Genomic DNA, 16,845 nt, shown 5'->3' with positions numbered 1-16,845 from the left:
ATACATAAATATCTACAGCCAACATATAGTAAAAATTGTTCCAAAGTAGCATGGCGTAAGTCTTAATTAGTTGAAGGACATGTCTTTGATCAGTATTTCATCAGGTTGTTTTTAATATGGTGTCATATTAAAATACAGAATCATAGAGTCATCTAGATTGAAAAAGGCCTTCGGGATCAACAGATCTGAACATCAGCCTGATCTGCTGATTCCCATGTCTAAGCCATGTCCACTAGTGTCACATTCCCATATGTCTTTAATATGTCCAGGGATGAGGACTCAACCACTTCCCTGGGCATCCTGTTCCAATGCTTGGCCGCTCTTTCCATGAAGAAATTCTCCTCGATATGCAATCCAAGCCTCCCTTGGCTCAACTTGAGATTGTTTTGTGACATGTTATCATTTAACCACCTGAGAAAAGCAATGCAGCCTCATTTGAGGTAGTTGTAGAGAGCAATGTGGTCCCCTCTCAGCCTCCTTTTCTTCACACTAAACAACTCAATTCCAATAGCCACTCTTCATGAGTCTTGTTTTCTAGTACCTTCACCAACTCTGTTGCTCTTCTCTGAACATGCTGAAGCAACTCAGTATCATTGTAGTGAGGGGCTCAAGAATGAACACAATATTTGATGATCTCACCAGTGTTCCGTTCAAGGGGACAGTAATTTCTCCAGTCCTACCAGCCACACTGTTCCTGATGCAGGCCATGATGCCATTGGCCTTCTTGGCCACTTGGGCACACTCTTGGCCAGCTGTCGACCAACACAACACATACATCCTCTTCCAGGCAGCTTTCCAGTTGGTCTTGTTCAAGGCCATACTGCTGCATCAGGTTTTTATCACCCAAGTGCTGGACCTGGCACTTAGCCTTGCTGAATATCATGTAGTTGGGCTCAGACCATTGATCCAGCCTATCCAGATCCTCTGCAGAGCCTTCCTGCCCTCAATCAGATTGGTATTCCTGCCTAACTTGATATCATCTGTGAGCTTGTGATAGTTAACTCATCTAGATTACTGATAAAAATGTAGAACAAAACTGGCACCACGACTGAGTCTTGGGGAGCACTACTGGTGACCAGCTGCCAATTGAACTGAGCTCTGTTCACCAGGACTCTTTGCACCCTGCCAACCTGCCAGTTCTTCACCCAACAAAACAGTACATTTATCCAAGCCACAAGCCAATTTTTTGTGGGAGAGAATGCTATGAGAAACAGAACTAAAAACATAGCTAAGATACAGGTAAGAAACATCCACAGCCTCTCCCTTGTCTACTAAGCAGGTCATTGTAGAGATTAGTTTAGTCAAGGAGGACCATGTTTGCTGTGAAATGACATCCAAGATCTGCTCCACCTTTCCTGGTACTTTTCTTATGAATTAAGAAGTTATTATTAATTCAAATTTTGAGTGTTATCAAGATTGTTTTTTACTTTACCATGATTCAAGTACTGGCAGCTGATCTATGTAGTAGCAGCCTTTGTGCTGTAGTTCCTGCACATTCAGGATAGAGATGTGCATCTCTCACACCCACAGCCATACTCTCTCCCAGACGTCTAAACCATCTACCCATCATTTCTGCCTGTCATTTACCACTGTACATCATGGCTTCCCTTATGGAAGCCCCATCTGTAAATTCCATCTCTTCAGCTCTGCCTGGTTTTCTTTAGTAGGAGCAGCTAAGGAGCTCTGAATGCAAATGCACATAACAGCTAGTTACAGCTCATGTGGTAATATAAGGCTTACTGTGTGTACTTTACATTGCTTCTGTATCCTGTACTTATAATATTAGGAGCTAAAATTTTAAATGTTAATTATTTGGCATGGATAGTATTTCAGCTGTCAGATTCTTGTATGTCTTAGTATTTGCAAATAAATCCCTGCATCACACTCATAGTTATGCAGGCAACTAATAATACTCAGGTGTTGTGTCTCCACATGGACCACTTTGTACTGTCCCTTATGCTGATTTCATGTTTTCATGGAATCATTCCTTTCCATTGCAGCCACCTTTCATTTTGAACTGTGATTTATTCTCATTGGATTGGATTTTGCGCACTGTTTTGTTGTTTTCTTTTTCACTGAGGCTGCTGGATGCTGCATATCATTCAGCAGGTTTTAGACCCTTTGGAAAATAACCATATAATTTTGGTTGAACATCATCTGAGTTCATCAGAAAGCACCGTCTTTGCTTTGTTGTAATCTTTAAGGAGTATTTTTTTCACTTGGACCAGCTTAGCCTGACTAGGAACTCTTTTTATCTATTATCCATTTTATTGACTTAATCTTTTATCTGCACTCTAAGTAGCTCCTTTTATGGATATTTGCTCAATACTGTCTTCAAACATTGTGCACCTTCTTTGGGCCGGTCTCAGAAGTCCTCACCTGGGCTGCTGTCAGCTTGTCTATTTCAAGTCTATTCAGTCTCGGCACTAAATTTGTTCAGTGTGATGTGGATGAAGACTCCGTGTTGTACGACTTCTGTGTTAGGGCACCAAATTTCTGTTCACAGCGATCTTTATGAACTTATTGCTTTCCTTAGAGTCCAGTTCAATAGTTGTTAACTCTGACTTAAAACAACTTGTAAACAACAGAAAGATCAGGTGATATCTCCTCTGCCTTTGATTGTCTCTTAGAATTTGCTTTTTTCTATTCCAGTTCAGAGTTTTGTGAGTGTCTTCCATCCTGCAGCTCATCCCAAGTGTTGTTTTTTTTTGCTTCCTTCCAGCTTGGTATCTCCTTCAGAATGTCATCTTCACTTTTGTTTCTTCTGTGCTTTTTCCTTCTGTGTCTGCATATCAGTTTTTTTCAGTAATGCTCACGGGCTCCTTTCATTTCTTAGTTTTCTGTAGTTACACCTCCCATAAAACTTTCAGAGGACTACAGTTCTTGAGCACATACTTTCTTTACTTATTTCTTATGTAGGTGCAGAAAAACATTCTCTATATTTTGTATCTACTACATCCTTGTTTTGTATTTAACATATTGTTCACATTATTTGGAAGCTCGTTCTTTTCTTAGTCTTGCCTTTGTCTCCCAGATTTATGTGTGAGATTGAAGCACACGTGTAACTGGTCTGAGAAACACGAACCTTCCCCACATGCTTTCCTCCCTCTGTGGTCTGGGCTTGTGTAGTAGATGCAAATGTAAAACACCGGGTGTTTGTCCAAGAATTAAATTCAGCCTAGCTAAGATTTCTAGGGGGAAAAAAAAGTGAATAAACATTGAATGTATAGCAATGCTAACCATGTCAAACTAACTGGGTTTTTTTTGTTGTTTTAGTTCTCAGTGTGAGATAAAAACTTCTAATTTTCCCTGTACTTACTGTCTACATAATCTCTATAAAGTTATTACTAATACTAAAAATCTAATCTACATATTGTGGGTCAGTGAAGCGTGATTACAGTTATTGTAATTAAGGCAGATGGGAAAAACATTTCTACCTGCAGCAGTAGTATGCTAGCACCAGAGGACATTTTGATCATCATTTGTTATCTGAAGCATACAAGGCACAGTTTTTAAATTGAGCTTCTACTGTTCCATTGGTCAGTATTTTAATTTTGAATAAGAATTACCCATTGCAAGTCATGTCTCATCTGCTCTAAGATGCTGTATCAGCCTTACTTTGTTTCTCATATATAAGACATCTGACAGCATAGATACGGCTAGAAGTCAGTGTATGAAGCTGTTGGAGTCACTTACCACTTCTGGGGACATAAGACAGCAAATGATACTTGTTCATAATGTCCTCCTGTCAATAGTATGTAGTTCAACAAAACCTGAACAACGTGAGTAGTGTAGGGGTTACCTTAAAATCCACTAGATCCAGTGCATCTGTTTGCCTGGGGTCCAGTAGGCGGAGATAATTTGTCATCATGTTCAGTGCTTCCCCACTGCCTTTCTTGGCTCAGGTGAATTGGAGAACTTCAGCTGATGCCAGGCTTGTTTTGTAGTTCCGTCTTCTGAGACATTAAAAAACCTTTCTTTAAAGGTGTTAGTGAAAGTTGCCAACAGCATTCATTAGGGAGTTCAACAGAATAGTTTTAAAGGAAAACAACTTCACAGAATCACAGATACTTGATAGCTTCAGTTTAAATCAAGTCACGCTTTTTAAAAGTTGAAATGATTTTCCTTATATTTTTCAGTGCCTTCTTTGGACTGTTGTGATTCATCAGTTGGAGCTCAGATTATTTCAAAATCAAAAGAACTAGGTAAAGAATGTAAATACTTAATCTTTGATCATTTAGCATATCGTAAGGGTATACTTTTACATCAGGCAAAAATTCCTTTTTGTTTTTATAACACATGACATTAACCTTCCAATTATCACAGCATGCTTTTCATTATATTGTTTTTTCTATCTTCTTTCTTCTCTTTTTGCTTGCCATACCCGTGCTGTAATAATAATCTGAGATTGTGCTTTGATTCTGCAGACTTAGTTGCTTGCCTTAATATTAGCAGTAAATGATAACACAGTTTGGCTGAGTTAAAAATACATAAAGGGTGAAATTGTAGGAGGGCACAACTTTACTGTATTCGCCCAAGTGTATGCTAGGAATTTACAGTCTTGACAAGCCTACTGACAAGTCGTTTTTAATCATAGTCCCTAACACGTTCATCATGTTCAGATGGCTTCCATCATGTCAGGATTTTATCCTGCTCGGTATTGCTGAGTGTAGTTCTGAGAGACACTTATCCCCTCCAATTTCTGAAAAAATATATATATATGCAGTTTTTTATGCACTATTTTTTAGTTCAACTTAAGAAAACAATCATCCATGAAGAGTTGCATTCAGAACCAGCTGGGTGCAGGATGTTACATAAGAAAATAGAGCAGAAGTTATAATGTCCAGGTGTTTTCCAAAATTGTGCTATCCAATCATTATGCAATTGGGATCAAAGAGCAGAAGCATCATTGCAGCCTCTTCATTACTGCGCATTCCCAGAAAGTTCTCAAACTTCCCATTGGAGTCGCCAGAGCAGACTGAGACAGCAACGTCTTCCTACATTGTGAAGTTAAGGAATGATGTAAAGAATTTATCAGACTCAGTTGTCATGCAGCAGCTTGAGAAGGTAGAAGTCTTGCAGGTCTTGGGAGACTGGAGTTCTACTCCATTTACAAATAGATCTTGAGCCATTCACTTAATATAGTTTGTTTTTTGTCTAACTATAAAAGAGAGTTAATGATTTGCCCAATTCACCAAGAGTTCTACCAGACTAATGCTGAGTTACAACATGAAGCTGTACTGCTGAGGGCTTTGGCTCTTAAGCAGCGGGGACCTGAACTAAGACTTGCACAGATTTTACTGTGTTGGGGATACACAAATACCCTTACAGGCACCAGTTTCCATAATCAAATAGTTCTGTTTAATGAATTCTGGATGTAAGTTGTTCTGTAGCAATGTAATGGATGGTTGCTGGATTTGACATCAGTCTGAATTATAAAGCTGTAACTGTAACGTGTAAGACAGTATCATATCTCTCTGTTTTATTTATACTGGCTTCCTCACTCATGAATCAGTTCCATACGTGTGAATTATTAACTCTTAAAAGTGCTGTTCCTAAAGATCTAAGACTTGTAAATTAAAGAGTTTTATATTGCTGTTATGATTCATTTAACTTTTATAGACCCACCGAAGACATACACACAGGATGGAGTCTGCTTGACAGAATCCGGCATGTCTCAGTTACAGAGCCTAACTGTCACAGTACCTAGAAGAAAACGGACGAAACCAAAGCTTAAATTGAAGATTATAAATCAGAACAGTGTGGCTGTGCTTCAGACACCCCCAGATGCCCAGTCAGAACACTCAAGAGATGGCGAGATGGATGACAGTAGAGGTAGCAATGTTCTTTTGGCCTGTCTTGTGTGTTGAGTGCTGCACTCCGTGTGTACATTGCATACATCCCTAGGAGAATTTGTCACACTCATATTTGTAAGTTCTGTACTGAATGATCTGTGGGAATTGCTTGGACAGTAATCATGATTCGTTGTTGAACAGTTCAGGGATTTTCTTACCGTTGTTTTGTTTTTGTCATCCATGCCATTTGAGACACTTTACTGAGGCTGGCTACACTGGAAATAGGAATCACCTCTTTGATCATCAGATTACTTTAGGGAATACTATGCATTTACTGAGTACAAGTGCGTTTTGAGGCTCTCAACAGCACAGACACCATTTGAAAAATGGTACCCTTGGCTCAGCAGTAGATTCCTGCAAGGCATATATTTGAAACCAAGGAGAAAGAGAAATAGCTCTTTACTCAAAGTCTTCCTTTTATGTGGTGGGCTAAACTGAGAGTCTGAGAGGAGAAAAATACTTTTTGTTTGTCCTCTTCTCCAAAGAAGAATTTAAGACAGAATTTAAGTTTGGAAGTGAGTTCTGAGATGTTGCTCTTGTTCAGGTTGATGACAGTGTATGTAGAGACCTGCCAAATGGTTTCAGTTTTTAGGGTAGAGTATCCATTTAACATTGGAGGTAAGAGGAATGATAACAGTGCTTGCACAGCATCTCAGTCTGCAAGGGATGAAGGGGTCTGGACTAACACATCCAACTACCTCATTCTGTGTATGGGATGGGATTTTGGTAAATCACAGAAGCCTTTGGGAGAGCTCCTTTGACTGCATATTTGAGAAGACTCGTGTTGCAGGAGCCAGCAGTACTCAGTCTCATCTCATTCCCTCAAAGTGAAGTGAGCACAGCAGCCAGAAGGTGGGAGTTGAGGGAAGGAAAAGAAGCCCCTAGGAGTAAGCAACCTTCTTTTTACTTTAAATATTCACTCTTCAGCAGAAGAAACAGCAGCCAGCGTTGTGCAACACCATTCTCCCATCCTCTTTGCAGCAGTCTGGCTGTATATCCTGTTAAGTATGTTGGTAGGATTGGTGTTAATCCATGGCCTGAGGAAAGGCTTACTGAAACAGCAGGTGTGAAAGTTATTACATTAGTCATGCAGGTGTCTGTTACGAGTGGAACATGGGCACCCCACATCACCACAATCTAAAGTGCTCTGTTTATGCAACATTGCCTTGTTGTTAATCAGATTAAATGTCATAAGAAGCCTTTTTTTAGATACAGAGTGTGTGCTTGAGATAACTGGGTAGTTCAACCATCAACATAGTTTCCATCTTAACTTGTTGATATAAGTATTGTTCCTGTTGTTTGATTAGCACATTCTTAACCTTATGCTACTGACTACAGGTTTTGGTTTTTTTTAGTAATAGCTTCCTGATGTTCATAGCCTTTAAAGCAATTAATTAGTTGATTTTCTTTTGTTTTCTTTGGAATTCACGGTGTTTGGTATATCATCATATACCATTGCTCTGACTCTTATTCATCTCATGCATCTATACAGTCTACCAAGTGGGTTGCTGAAAGGAAAAATGCTTTCAATTTTGGTTTGAAGGCAGAGAATTAACCACTCCCCTTGTTCTTTCACAATGGTTGATCATCTTTACTTCTACAACGGTGTACTTGTATTCTATTTAACTATTATAACTTTCTTATCTGCTTGTTGACTTTTATAGATACCCTCTTCAGCTTGGTACTGAGATACTTAAATGTAATAGCAGAGTATGGTGGTACTTCCACAGACTTTGATTTCAGTTCTGTATCTCTTCTGTGGTGTTGTTTTTTTTGTTTGTTGTTGGTTTTGTTTTGGTTTTATTTTTTTTGTTCTTCTCTTTTGTTGGAACATAGCAAACAAAAATATATATACATGTTCCATAGATTACTTTTTTAATGTATTGAGAATCAAAGCCTGTTCATGTGTGGCTGTAACTGTATGTAAATGGCAGGCTGGCTGGGTTTCCTGGAATGTCTAGTCAGAGTAGAGTGGATCAATGCCTGTTCTCTGAAAGGCTGAAGTTTTTGTGTGGGCATCAAGCTGATTAAGTCTATGCTGCTGCTTTGATTGAAGCAACATGGTACAGCAATTCCAGGTAAATACAAATGGTCTGGATGTCGCCAAGCTGAGTGGTGCAATTGATTCAGTAGAAGGAAGGAGGGCCATCCAGAGGGGCCAGGACAGGCTTGAGGAGTGGGCCCACATGGACCTCATGAGTTTTAACAAGACCAAGTGCAAGCTGCAGCGCTTGGGTCAGGGCAATCCCAAAACATTGGTACAGACTGGGGAACAAATGGATGGAGAGCAGCCCAAGTAAGAACCTAAAGGGGCCTACGGGAAAGCTGGATGGGAACACTATTTCAGGGAGTGTAATGACAGGACAAGGGACAGTGGTTTTAAACTCAAAGAGGCTAGGTTTGCATTAGATACAAGTAAGATTTTTTTCACTATGAGGGTGGTGAGGCACTGGAACAGGTTGTCTGCAGAAGCAGTGTCTGCCCCATCCTTGGTGGTGCTAGGTTAGATGGGGCCCTGCACAGCCTGATCTTGTGAGGCGGTGTTCCCTGCCCATGGCAGGGGGTTGGAAATATGTGATGTTTGAAGTCTTTTCCAATTAAACAATTCTGTGATTCTGTAAAGTCAGGTCAGTGACTGAGCCTTTGAAAGAGCAAGAGTTGTAGTTGTATCACAGCTGACATGGTATTACGGTCCACTTCTGCTCGTAGTAGGGATGAATAGACTACAAGGCATATTTCTTGAACTTCATTTCTCCTTCTTATGAATGTATGCATGAATACAAAGCAGAAAATGTGTATTTTGATATTTTTTCCGGGGACTATTGTATGTTTCCTCTAGATATTTCAAGAGCTTTATGACTTAATGAAGATGTAAGGTCATGGTTATAATAACACTTTAGGGATACCAGAAACGGAATTAATCAAGTTTCTCCTCAACACCAAAAGCTTCTTAGTGCTCTTATACTTTACATCTGTTGTCTGGCCTGCAGTCCTGTAGAATGTGAACTCAAAATTGTGATCTTTGTCATAAAGGCTGAGTAATTCTGTTGGGTTGAATTTTCAGCTATGTAAGTCAAACTCCTCTGCATAAATAAGTCTGCTTTCAGTCAGTCACACAGCTTCAAGTCAAGAACCCTCCAAACTAAGAGTCATTATATATTATCTTCCATCTGTAGGCTGTATTTTTTCAGTCTGTCTTCTCGATGAAAACAAACTCAACTAAACATAACTCAGGTGGAAGGTAAACAAAATATATCTTGCAAGTATTCATATTCCTCAGTGTGTTGTTAGAAATTGCTTAAATGCTTCGAAAATGCAGCACAGGGTATTGAAAGAGGTGCCTAAAGTGATAAATCTCAAGAGTCACATGTAATAACGATAGCGTTTAGTCTCTGGTGTTGCATTGACATAACCTCACAGGATATTAATGTATATGGTGGGTCTTTGCGTAGTCGGGTGGGTTTCTACAAAGGATTGAAAGAGCATGGCTATCTATCATCCTCCTGGAAAAGCTGCTATTCTCAACAATTGCTGAGAAAACATAGAGATGTATGCATCTAGGGAAAATGGCTTCCTTTCCCCTTTCCAGCTGAACTTAGCATTGCATCTTTTCTACAGAGGGCGATCTTATGGATTGCGATGGGAAATCTGATTCCAGCCCAGAACGGGAAGCTGTGGATGATGATACCAAAGTGGCAGAAGGAGCTGATGGGATTAAGAAAAGAAAGCGAAAACCATACAGACCTGGTAGGACACACAATTTACAGAATTTTGTCACTTGTTTAGCTCTTTTTTTTTCCTTTATCATTAAAAAAAAGAGTAGAAAAAAACTGTGAACTTATGAAGTCTTCTCTTGCTAACTGGTGATGTTATCGTTTTTTGCCAAGTACTTTTCCCAAGGTTGCTGCACAGAGGTACAGCTGCAATAATATCTTGTTGATTACAGGTTTGTAGTTCGGATTTATACCTTGTTACTGATTCTTAACCCAATATGAAAATGTATTTCTTTTATATCATCAATGGAGGCCAGTTTGTGAGTGTTTGGGCATCTTGAAGTATCTGAATTTTGGAGAACTTTCCACTGGTTTCTTACTTTCTGAAGTCGCTGATAATAGTAACATGCTAAACATTTGTGGAGAACTTCAGGCAATTAATTTTAATAAATGCATTTATTGGATGGAATTCATTTACTTTAATTTATCAGTGCCATCAGCTGTTAATTGTTCTGTGGAATAACTTGTGTCTTGAATGCAGAACCTCTTGAGCTGTCTCTTGACAGAAGATACCTAAGTGACTGCGTAGAAAGTAGCTCTGTTTCTTTTAGGTCTCATTCTCAGCCCAAGATAATAAGGTGTCCTTAGACAAAAGCTGCCTTTCTTAAGAGCCCTTACATCACACTCTTCAGTGTGCCTCAGTATCTGTCGTCATGCTGCTTATGCAGCCTCTCACTGCTGTGGGATGATAAGCAGACTGTAGTCATTGCAGTCACAAATACTCTTTCCAACAGACACACCCATCCTCCTTACTGTGATGGCCGTATCCTCTGATTATGAAGATAGCAGGGGAGGAGAATAGAGAAAGGAAGCAGCACGGTCCAATTTGACTTGCTTCTCTGTCAGGAGTTAAAGAGCTTTCTACCACCATTTTCCTTCCCCAGCGCTGTGCAGGAGCCGTGTCTCAGCAGGTCAGGCCCACGTGCATTTTGCCTTCCATGATGGGAGCACCATATGGAGATGGTGGTGCAAACCCACAGCTCTTAACAGAGATCTCCTCTTTCTCTACAAGTAATATACCTCAACAAGCCATTTATTTTCACTGACGCGTCCTCGAGAGAAGAGAGCTTCATTTGCTCAGAGTGATTTTGGATCATGAGTTGTTAAGCAGCCATCTGTTAGTTTTCTGCAGCCAACAATTTCCCTGAAAAATTGAACAAACCTCAGTTTGATGCATGTATGTACCTATAGACCAACTGTAAAGGACCAGGAGCACTGCAGTCAATCATTAGTGAAGGATTCTGGAGTTTCAGCCAGTATCGTGTTGGTTAATTATCTTTTCATTATGTGGTACATCCTTCTAATACTGTCATTTGGAGTGGTGAGCTCTCCAGAGCAATTTGAATTTTCTTATGACCCCTTAATGTTCTTTAATAGGTTTCATTTAGTAGATTGACTAATTTTAGCAATTCATCAGCTTGCCAAAGGAGGAGAGAACCAGCATCTGAAAGTCACCAGGTTTGGTGATTTAATCTTCTTGCAGATGTATTAAAGTCCTAAAATTCTGATCCTTTCTGATAATTACATATATATCCACTGAGACATAAAAATTAAGAAATGAAAGCTCTTCAGGTATGTAGGATTTGTTCATCTCTAGGTGCAGTTGTCCCCTTCAGCTGCAGAATAATCTTGGCTCTCATTCTTGCTGTGAAATACAGTTCTAATCAGTATATTGAAATTTTGCTTTCTTTTTAGGTATTGGTGGATTTATGGTACGTCAAAGAAGTCGTACAGGGCAGGGGAAGACTAAAAGATCTCTCTCAAGGAAAGATTCTTCTGGATCTGTTTCTGAGCAGTTGCCTGGCAGAGATGAGGGTAAGTGCAGAAATTTGCTTTTAATTTTTTGTTCATGCGTAGTAAAGTAAAATTAGTGCAACTTACAACGTGTAGTGCTTTCTGGAGACGTGCTGTGAAGGAAGCAGGTTTTAGTGTTTGTTGTGATGATTTTTTTAATGAACAGAAAATACTCGTTCCTATGCACATACAGGTTTGGCAGAGCCCATGGTTTACAAAGAAACTGGAACAATTGAAGGCTGTTAGAGCTGAACAGTATGAATGGAGAGGACTGTTTTGTGTCAGAGCTCTAGCTTTGACCAATAGCAGATAGACGAAAGTGTGAGAAATGAGGCAGGATGAGAGAAGTTATGATAAGCCTTCCTTCAGACATCGTCTGGATCTAGAGTTATCTTCTGGATCGTGAGTTCTAATATGCAGCAATGTTGCACGTTACACAGAGATATTAGATCTTTTGTATGCATCTGTTTATTCTCTGTGAATCCTGTGCTAGTGAGTTCAGCAATATTTGTATTGTATGAAGAAGTAATTGCCTTTGTTCATTTAAAACTTGATATGTGAGAGTTTCATAAGATAATCTCATGATTTTGTTATGTATAAAAAAAAAAACCAAACAGTATTAATTTGTAATACTCTAAGATGCTCTAGATGTGTCATATTTACCCCCCTTCAGTTGTCATCGTTTCCAGGGCTGAAGAATCCTACTTAGTTTGGTCTCTCTTCTCACTGTGAGAACACTTTGATGCCTCTGGTGTTCTAATATGCAGTGGATTGAGCATCAAACAAGAAGTCAGGTGTTACTCCTAGGACTTATTCTCATGCTTGCTATGTGTAATTAGACTAATTATTTTGTCCGTCTGGGTTTTTGCACACTACATGGCATAGATGACATTTAGGTATCATTGAGGTGAGATGTGGTATGTATTTAGTTTGGAGTCAGAGTTTAGCTTGCTATTATCAGTAGAAAGAGGCAGCTGCTTCTGGAAGTTGACTGAGATTATCTTAGAGGACTCTGGCCTTCAATTTCTGCTGTTATTCTTCCCTGTTCACTGAGCTATTCAGTTTAAAACATGGTGAAGACCTACATTTACTGCAGTTTGTAGTCAGTATTAAAACCTAATAGATTTTTTCCTTTTTTTTTTTGCTTTTGTAGAACAACCTTATGAAGTCAGCAAATGATTCTGTTATTATTGCAACCCAACGTAGTAGCTGGATTTCCAGTTCAGAAAAAGGGATTGCTTTCTCTTCAATTATGTTAGAGATATGTTTTCCTGCTTTGTGAATGCTATGAGATGCTAAATTGTTTTAGGTACTGCTGAAAGATTTTGCATTAAAAACTCTCAATTCATACATAGGGGTTTTCTCCTTTAAGTTTTTTAAAAAAGTGAAAAAGGTAGAAAAGTGAATTACTCATTCCCAATAAAGTACAATACTTACTGTTAAAAAGCAATGTTCTTCAGTTAAACAGATAAGCTTCTTGCTCAGGCACAGTTGCTTGTTAAGAGAAAAATAACTCAGAAAATCTTCGTATGTTTTAAATCATCATAGCTTGCTGAGAGCTTCCTCATCAGCCTTACAAAGCTGTTGGTACTCTTGCCATGTCCCACTTCCTTTTGCTGTGAAAGCTCTCTCTTGAACAAGGCAGAGGTCACAGTGTTGGTGAGCCTCAGTCTACTCACTGTATATGGTACAAGAGGTGACAGTAGTACAAAGAGTGGCAGTCTTTACTAAATGATGTAGTTTTTTAAATAACTTCCCAGGATCATTAACTCCTTGTAATTAACATTTGCAAGGGAGAAGTGGAGGACTTTAAAAGTTTAGTTCTTCCCCTAGTGTTTTCACTGATGTGTTGAATTAAAGCACTGAATGATTGATCAGCCCACTGTTCTTCTGTGTTCATTAGGGAAAAATGCAGTGCAGCTTTGTATTCGGTAGCTGAATAAATGCGTAAATCTTAATTGAAGGAATTCTTTACAGATTCCTTTTATTGATCTGTACTTTATTTCTACAAGCCATTTTTCAGGTTTTAAAAAGTTGTTTGTACTTCTAATTCAAGAAGGATTGGTTTATAAACAGGAAGGTGATCAACGTGTAATTCAGCAGTGTGGATTTTGGAGATGCTGCTTCAGTAGAATTCCAGGTAGCTGGTTGAATGGTACCTATAGTTTCTCTCAAATGACCACATTTTTGGGTTGGCTTAGAGACAGAAAAATTGAAGGTTTACATACAGGTGATAAAGTATGATAGGATCATGATGTGGTTACTATCGCAGATGACAGTTCTGACTTCTTGAACTCAGATGATCAGGTTCACAGCTGTGTAGATGAAAGTCACCTTTAGAAGACACATAGAGAGATATTCAGATTAATTCAGATAACTCAGGCCCTCAAATAGGTAGCAAGATTTGCTACCACTGTACCTTTTGAGAAAGACAAAGAGTATATTTGTTCCTGAATGTTACTTTTACAGGCTGGACAGAACAGTTGCCTGACACTCCAGTTGAGGAGTCTACTCCAGCTTCTGAGAGTACTGAGAAGATAAAAAAGCGTTACAGGAAAAAGAAGAATAAACTTGAAGAAACTTTTCCTGCCTATTTGCAGGTAAAACCTTCACTGTGCTTTGTGTGTACGAACGTTTGCAAACAAGATCTTGGTGTTTGTTGACTCATAGCTCATACAAATCATATTTCTTTTCCGACTACTGTTTTTTCATTCCAATGTCAGAAGTCTTGGCCTGATCATGACATTTACTCTAGATAGTACTTTTTCTTGGCAGATTATAGCACTTGATTTTACAGAGGAAACATTATCTATAGATTTGTGTTTTTAAATGCTCTGCATCTCCTCACCACAATGATCCCTGCTCGTTTACCCACCCACCATTTCTGATTTGATGTCCCAACAGGAATGAAGTAGTATTTGTTGATCCTTATGAGTGTGGATAAAACTGATACTAAAAATCAGTCTATAGCTTTAATTCTTGCCGTTATGTCCTAAATCGAGAGTTTAAAGGCTACCTGGAAACAGGAGAAGTTGTTATATAAAAATTGACTTGAAAATTTGCTAGACTGTTGTCAGATTGTGCTGAGGTTTAGGTGAGTGGTAGCTGTTACGCAGCATTTCAAACATGAAATGTATGTTTAACAGCGTTCAATCTTTTGTTCCTCTATCTCTGGTTGGATGATTTTGTATTAACTGAAATCCAGCCTTTCAGTGTTCCTGATGTATGTTTGTCATGAACATTTTGTTTGGTCGTGATCAAGTTGTTCAGTAGTATTTTTCAGCTGTCATTTCTGTGCGAGGAGAAATACTTCAAGTGCTGAAAACCTTTTTGAGATATATTATGCATTACTACGTGCACTTTTATATGCTTGTAATAACACTGTATTGTTACAGTGTCTGTGCTGTGCATATGTAAAAGGCTCAGAAGTTTTGCTGTATAATTGTGAAGGTGTGAAATTAAGGTAGTTATGTAGCTACTTTAGGTAAGTGGTAAGCAGTATATTTGCACCTCCTAGCCTGGAAAAAGGACTGCCATATAGGATAGAGTGTGGAACTCAGACCAAAACCATTGGTGTTTTCATTTTAACTTTACTCTTTGTGCAACTTTTTCAATATATACGGTGTTTTTCCTACATTGAATCATTTTGTCCTCTTTGCAGGAAGCTTTCTTTGGCAAAGATCTACTAGATACTAGTAGACAAAACAAGATGAGCCTTGATAATTTACCTGAACAATCACTTCCACTCTCATGTAAAGCGAATTTGGCCACCAGTTTCCTGGATCCTTCATCTGACCCTCTTCTTAGCTCAACTTCCACTCCAGCTCAGGCAAAACTGGGCCCTCAAGGTATGCAAAGCTGAAGTTAGTTTGTTGTAACCTGCTAGTTGTTTCAGAAGGAGCAGTGGATGGAGTAATTGGAACCTGATACAAATCTGAAAGTGGCTGACAGTAACATTCACTTACAGATCCATTATAAGAGAATACAAAACTACTCTAATTAAAAATCACTTTTAGAAGAGAGATCTGCAGATAGCCAGTGGGTTATAAGTACTACTGAATGGACAGTGTCATGCAAAGGAACAATTACAAACTTTACTGTCTTCTCCACTACTTTTTTTTCTCCGTGTCTTGTAGTGTATCCTGTGTGCTGGAGGTGTTTTACCATTCGGTATTTTAACTGTTACTGTTTCTTCTTTACGAGGATTAATTTGTCACACTTATTCCAGTTCATTCTGGCATCTTTTTCCATCTAAAGTTTACAACACCCATCAGTCTTTTGTAGAGAGAGCATTTATTTCTGATTGTTACATAGCAAAACTCTGCTAAATGAAAAGCAAAAGGCTATATTTATAATTAAGCATTGATTGTTATACACTGGAAATTGAGTTTAATAGAGAATACAAAGGTTAAAATCCCCTTAAGGGGAAACCACCAAAAAAGAAGTGTTTCAAAGTTTGTATTTCATTGGTTACATCTCTGCAACAAAATGTATTTATGTAGGCATTTTTTCACCTCAGCAGAGATTCAGAAGTCTTTGTCAGTGTATCAAACTGCTTGATTAGAGTTGTTAATGTTCATGTAATATGATAGTATGAGGTGTTAAAACTGTGCAGACTTGATGCTTATGTAATGTTCCATTTTTCCAAGAAAAAGGAAATTAAAGAGGGGGAAGACAAAGTTGGAAAACTTCATATTTTCATCTTATTTTTATGTAGAAATAAATTATAAGGGTGTGGTTATTGGAAAATAAATAAACTACTAGCAACCACTGAAGTTCATAGGTTGTGAAGACCTACTGTCTTTCCCATTTTATATGAGAGGCTTAAAGGACAGTATTTTTTGGCCATAGGAACGTTTTCAGCAATGGTATCTCCAGTGTTGGGATTTCAGGCCAAAACTGTGTCCAGACAAAGCTGTTTGTTGCAGTTGGAGAAGTCATCTGCCAGTATTCATTGGTTCCAGTGCAATTTTTCTTAACTCTTTTTCTGTGACTATGTGGGAGACAGTCATTTCCACAACAGGATCCACATGTCTGGGGGAGCCAGATGCAATTTGAGTGATGAAGACCCTCGTAAATTTGCTAATTATTGAGCTAGCAACAGTCACATTGTCCCTTCTGGCGAGCATTGCAGAGGAGCTGGTGGTGAGAGCAGTAAAAGAGCACCTGTGCTATTTTAATCAGTTTGACACAGACCTGCTTTGTTCACTGCACCAGGAGGTGGTAGGAGCATGTTGTTACTGTGCTGTTTTCCTACAGTGCTGTTTGTCGCAATGATTGCTGACTCGGTGAGAGTCCATACTGAATTGGATAGGTCTTTCCCACAAGGAAGTTGTTCTTGTCTGGGAAACTCCAATTGATTGAACCCAGCAATAAGGGATATATAAAGTTCATCTTCTGAAGAGCTCTCAAGCATCTGAAGA

General features: G+C 38.9%; 1 protein-coding gene across 11 annotated transcripts in view; it reads left to right on the top strand.

The window, feature by feature from the left end:
- The window catches only part of KMT2C (lysine methyltransferase 2C), a 165,214-nt gene that overhangs the window by 108,793 nt on the left and 39,576 nt on the right, over positions 1–16,845 (top strand). For 9 of the 11 annotated variants that reach the window (XM_015852848.2, XM_015852855.2, XM_015852859.2 and 6 more), the window contains 6 exons: positions 4,140–4,205; positions 5,623–5,835; positions 9,474–9,602; positions 11,324–11,443; positions 13,892–14,022; positions 15,084–15,270. In XM_015852848.2, coding sequence (XP_015708334.1) covers positions 4,140–4,205; positions 5,623–5,835; positions 9,474–9,602; positions 11,324–11,443; positions 13,892–14,022; positions 15,084–15,270 — 846 coding nt within the window. The remainder of the gene's footprint in view (positions 1–4,139; positions 4,206–5,622; positions 5,836–9,473; positions 9,603–11,323; positions 11,444–13,891; positions 14,023–15,083; positions 15,271–16,845) is intronic. The other 2 variants (XM_015852853.2, XM_015852858.2) reach the window with 2 other exon arrangements.

The sequence above is a fragment of the Coturnix japonica genome, chromosome 2 (genome assembly GCF_001577835.2).
Source record: "Coturnix japonica isolate 7356 chromosome 2, Coturnix japonica 2.1, whole genome shotgun sequence".
NCBI classification, from domain to species: domain Eukaryota; kingdom Metazoa; phylum Chordata; class Aves; order Galliformes; family Phasianidae; genus Coturnix; species Coturnix japonica.
This window is presented reverse-complemented; position numbering and strand designations above follow the sequence as displayed.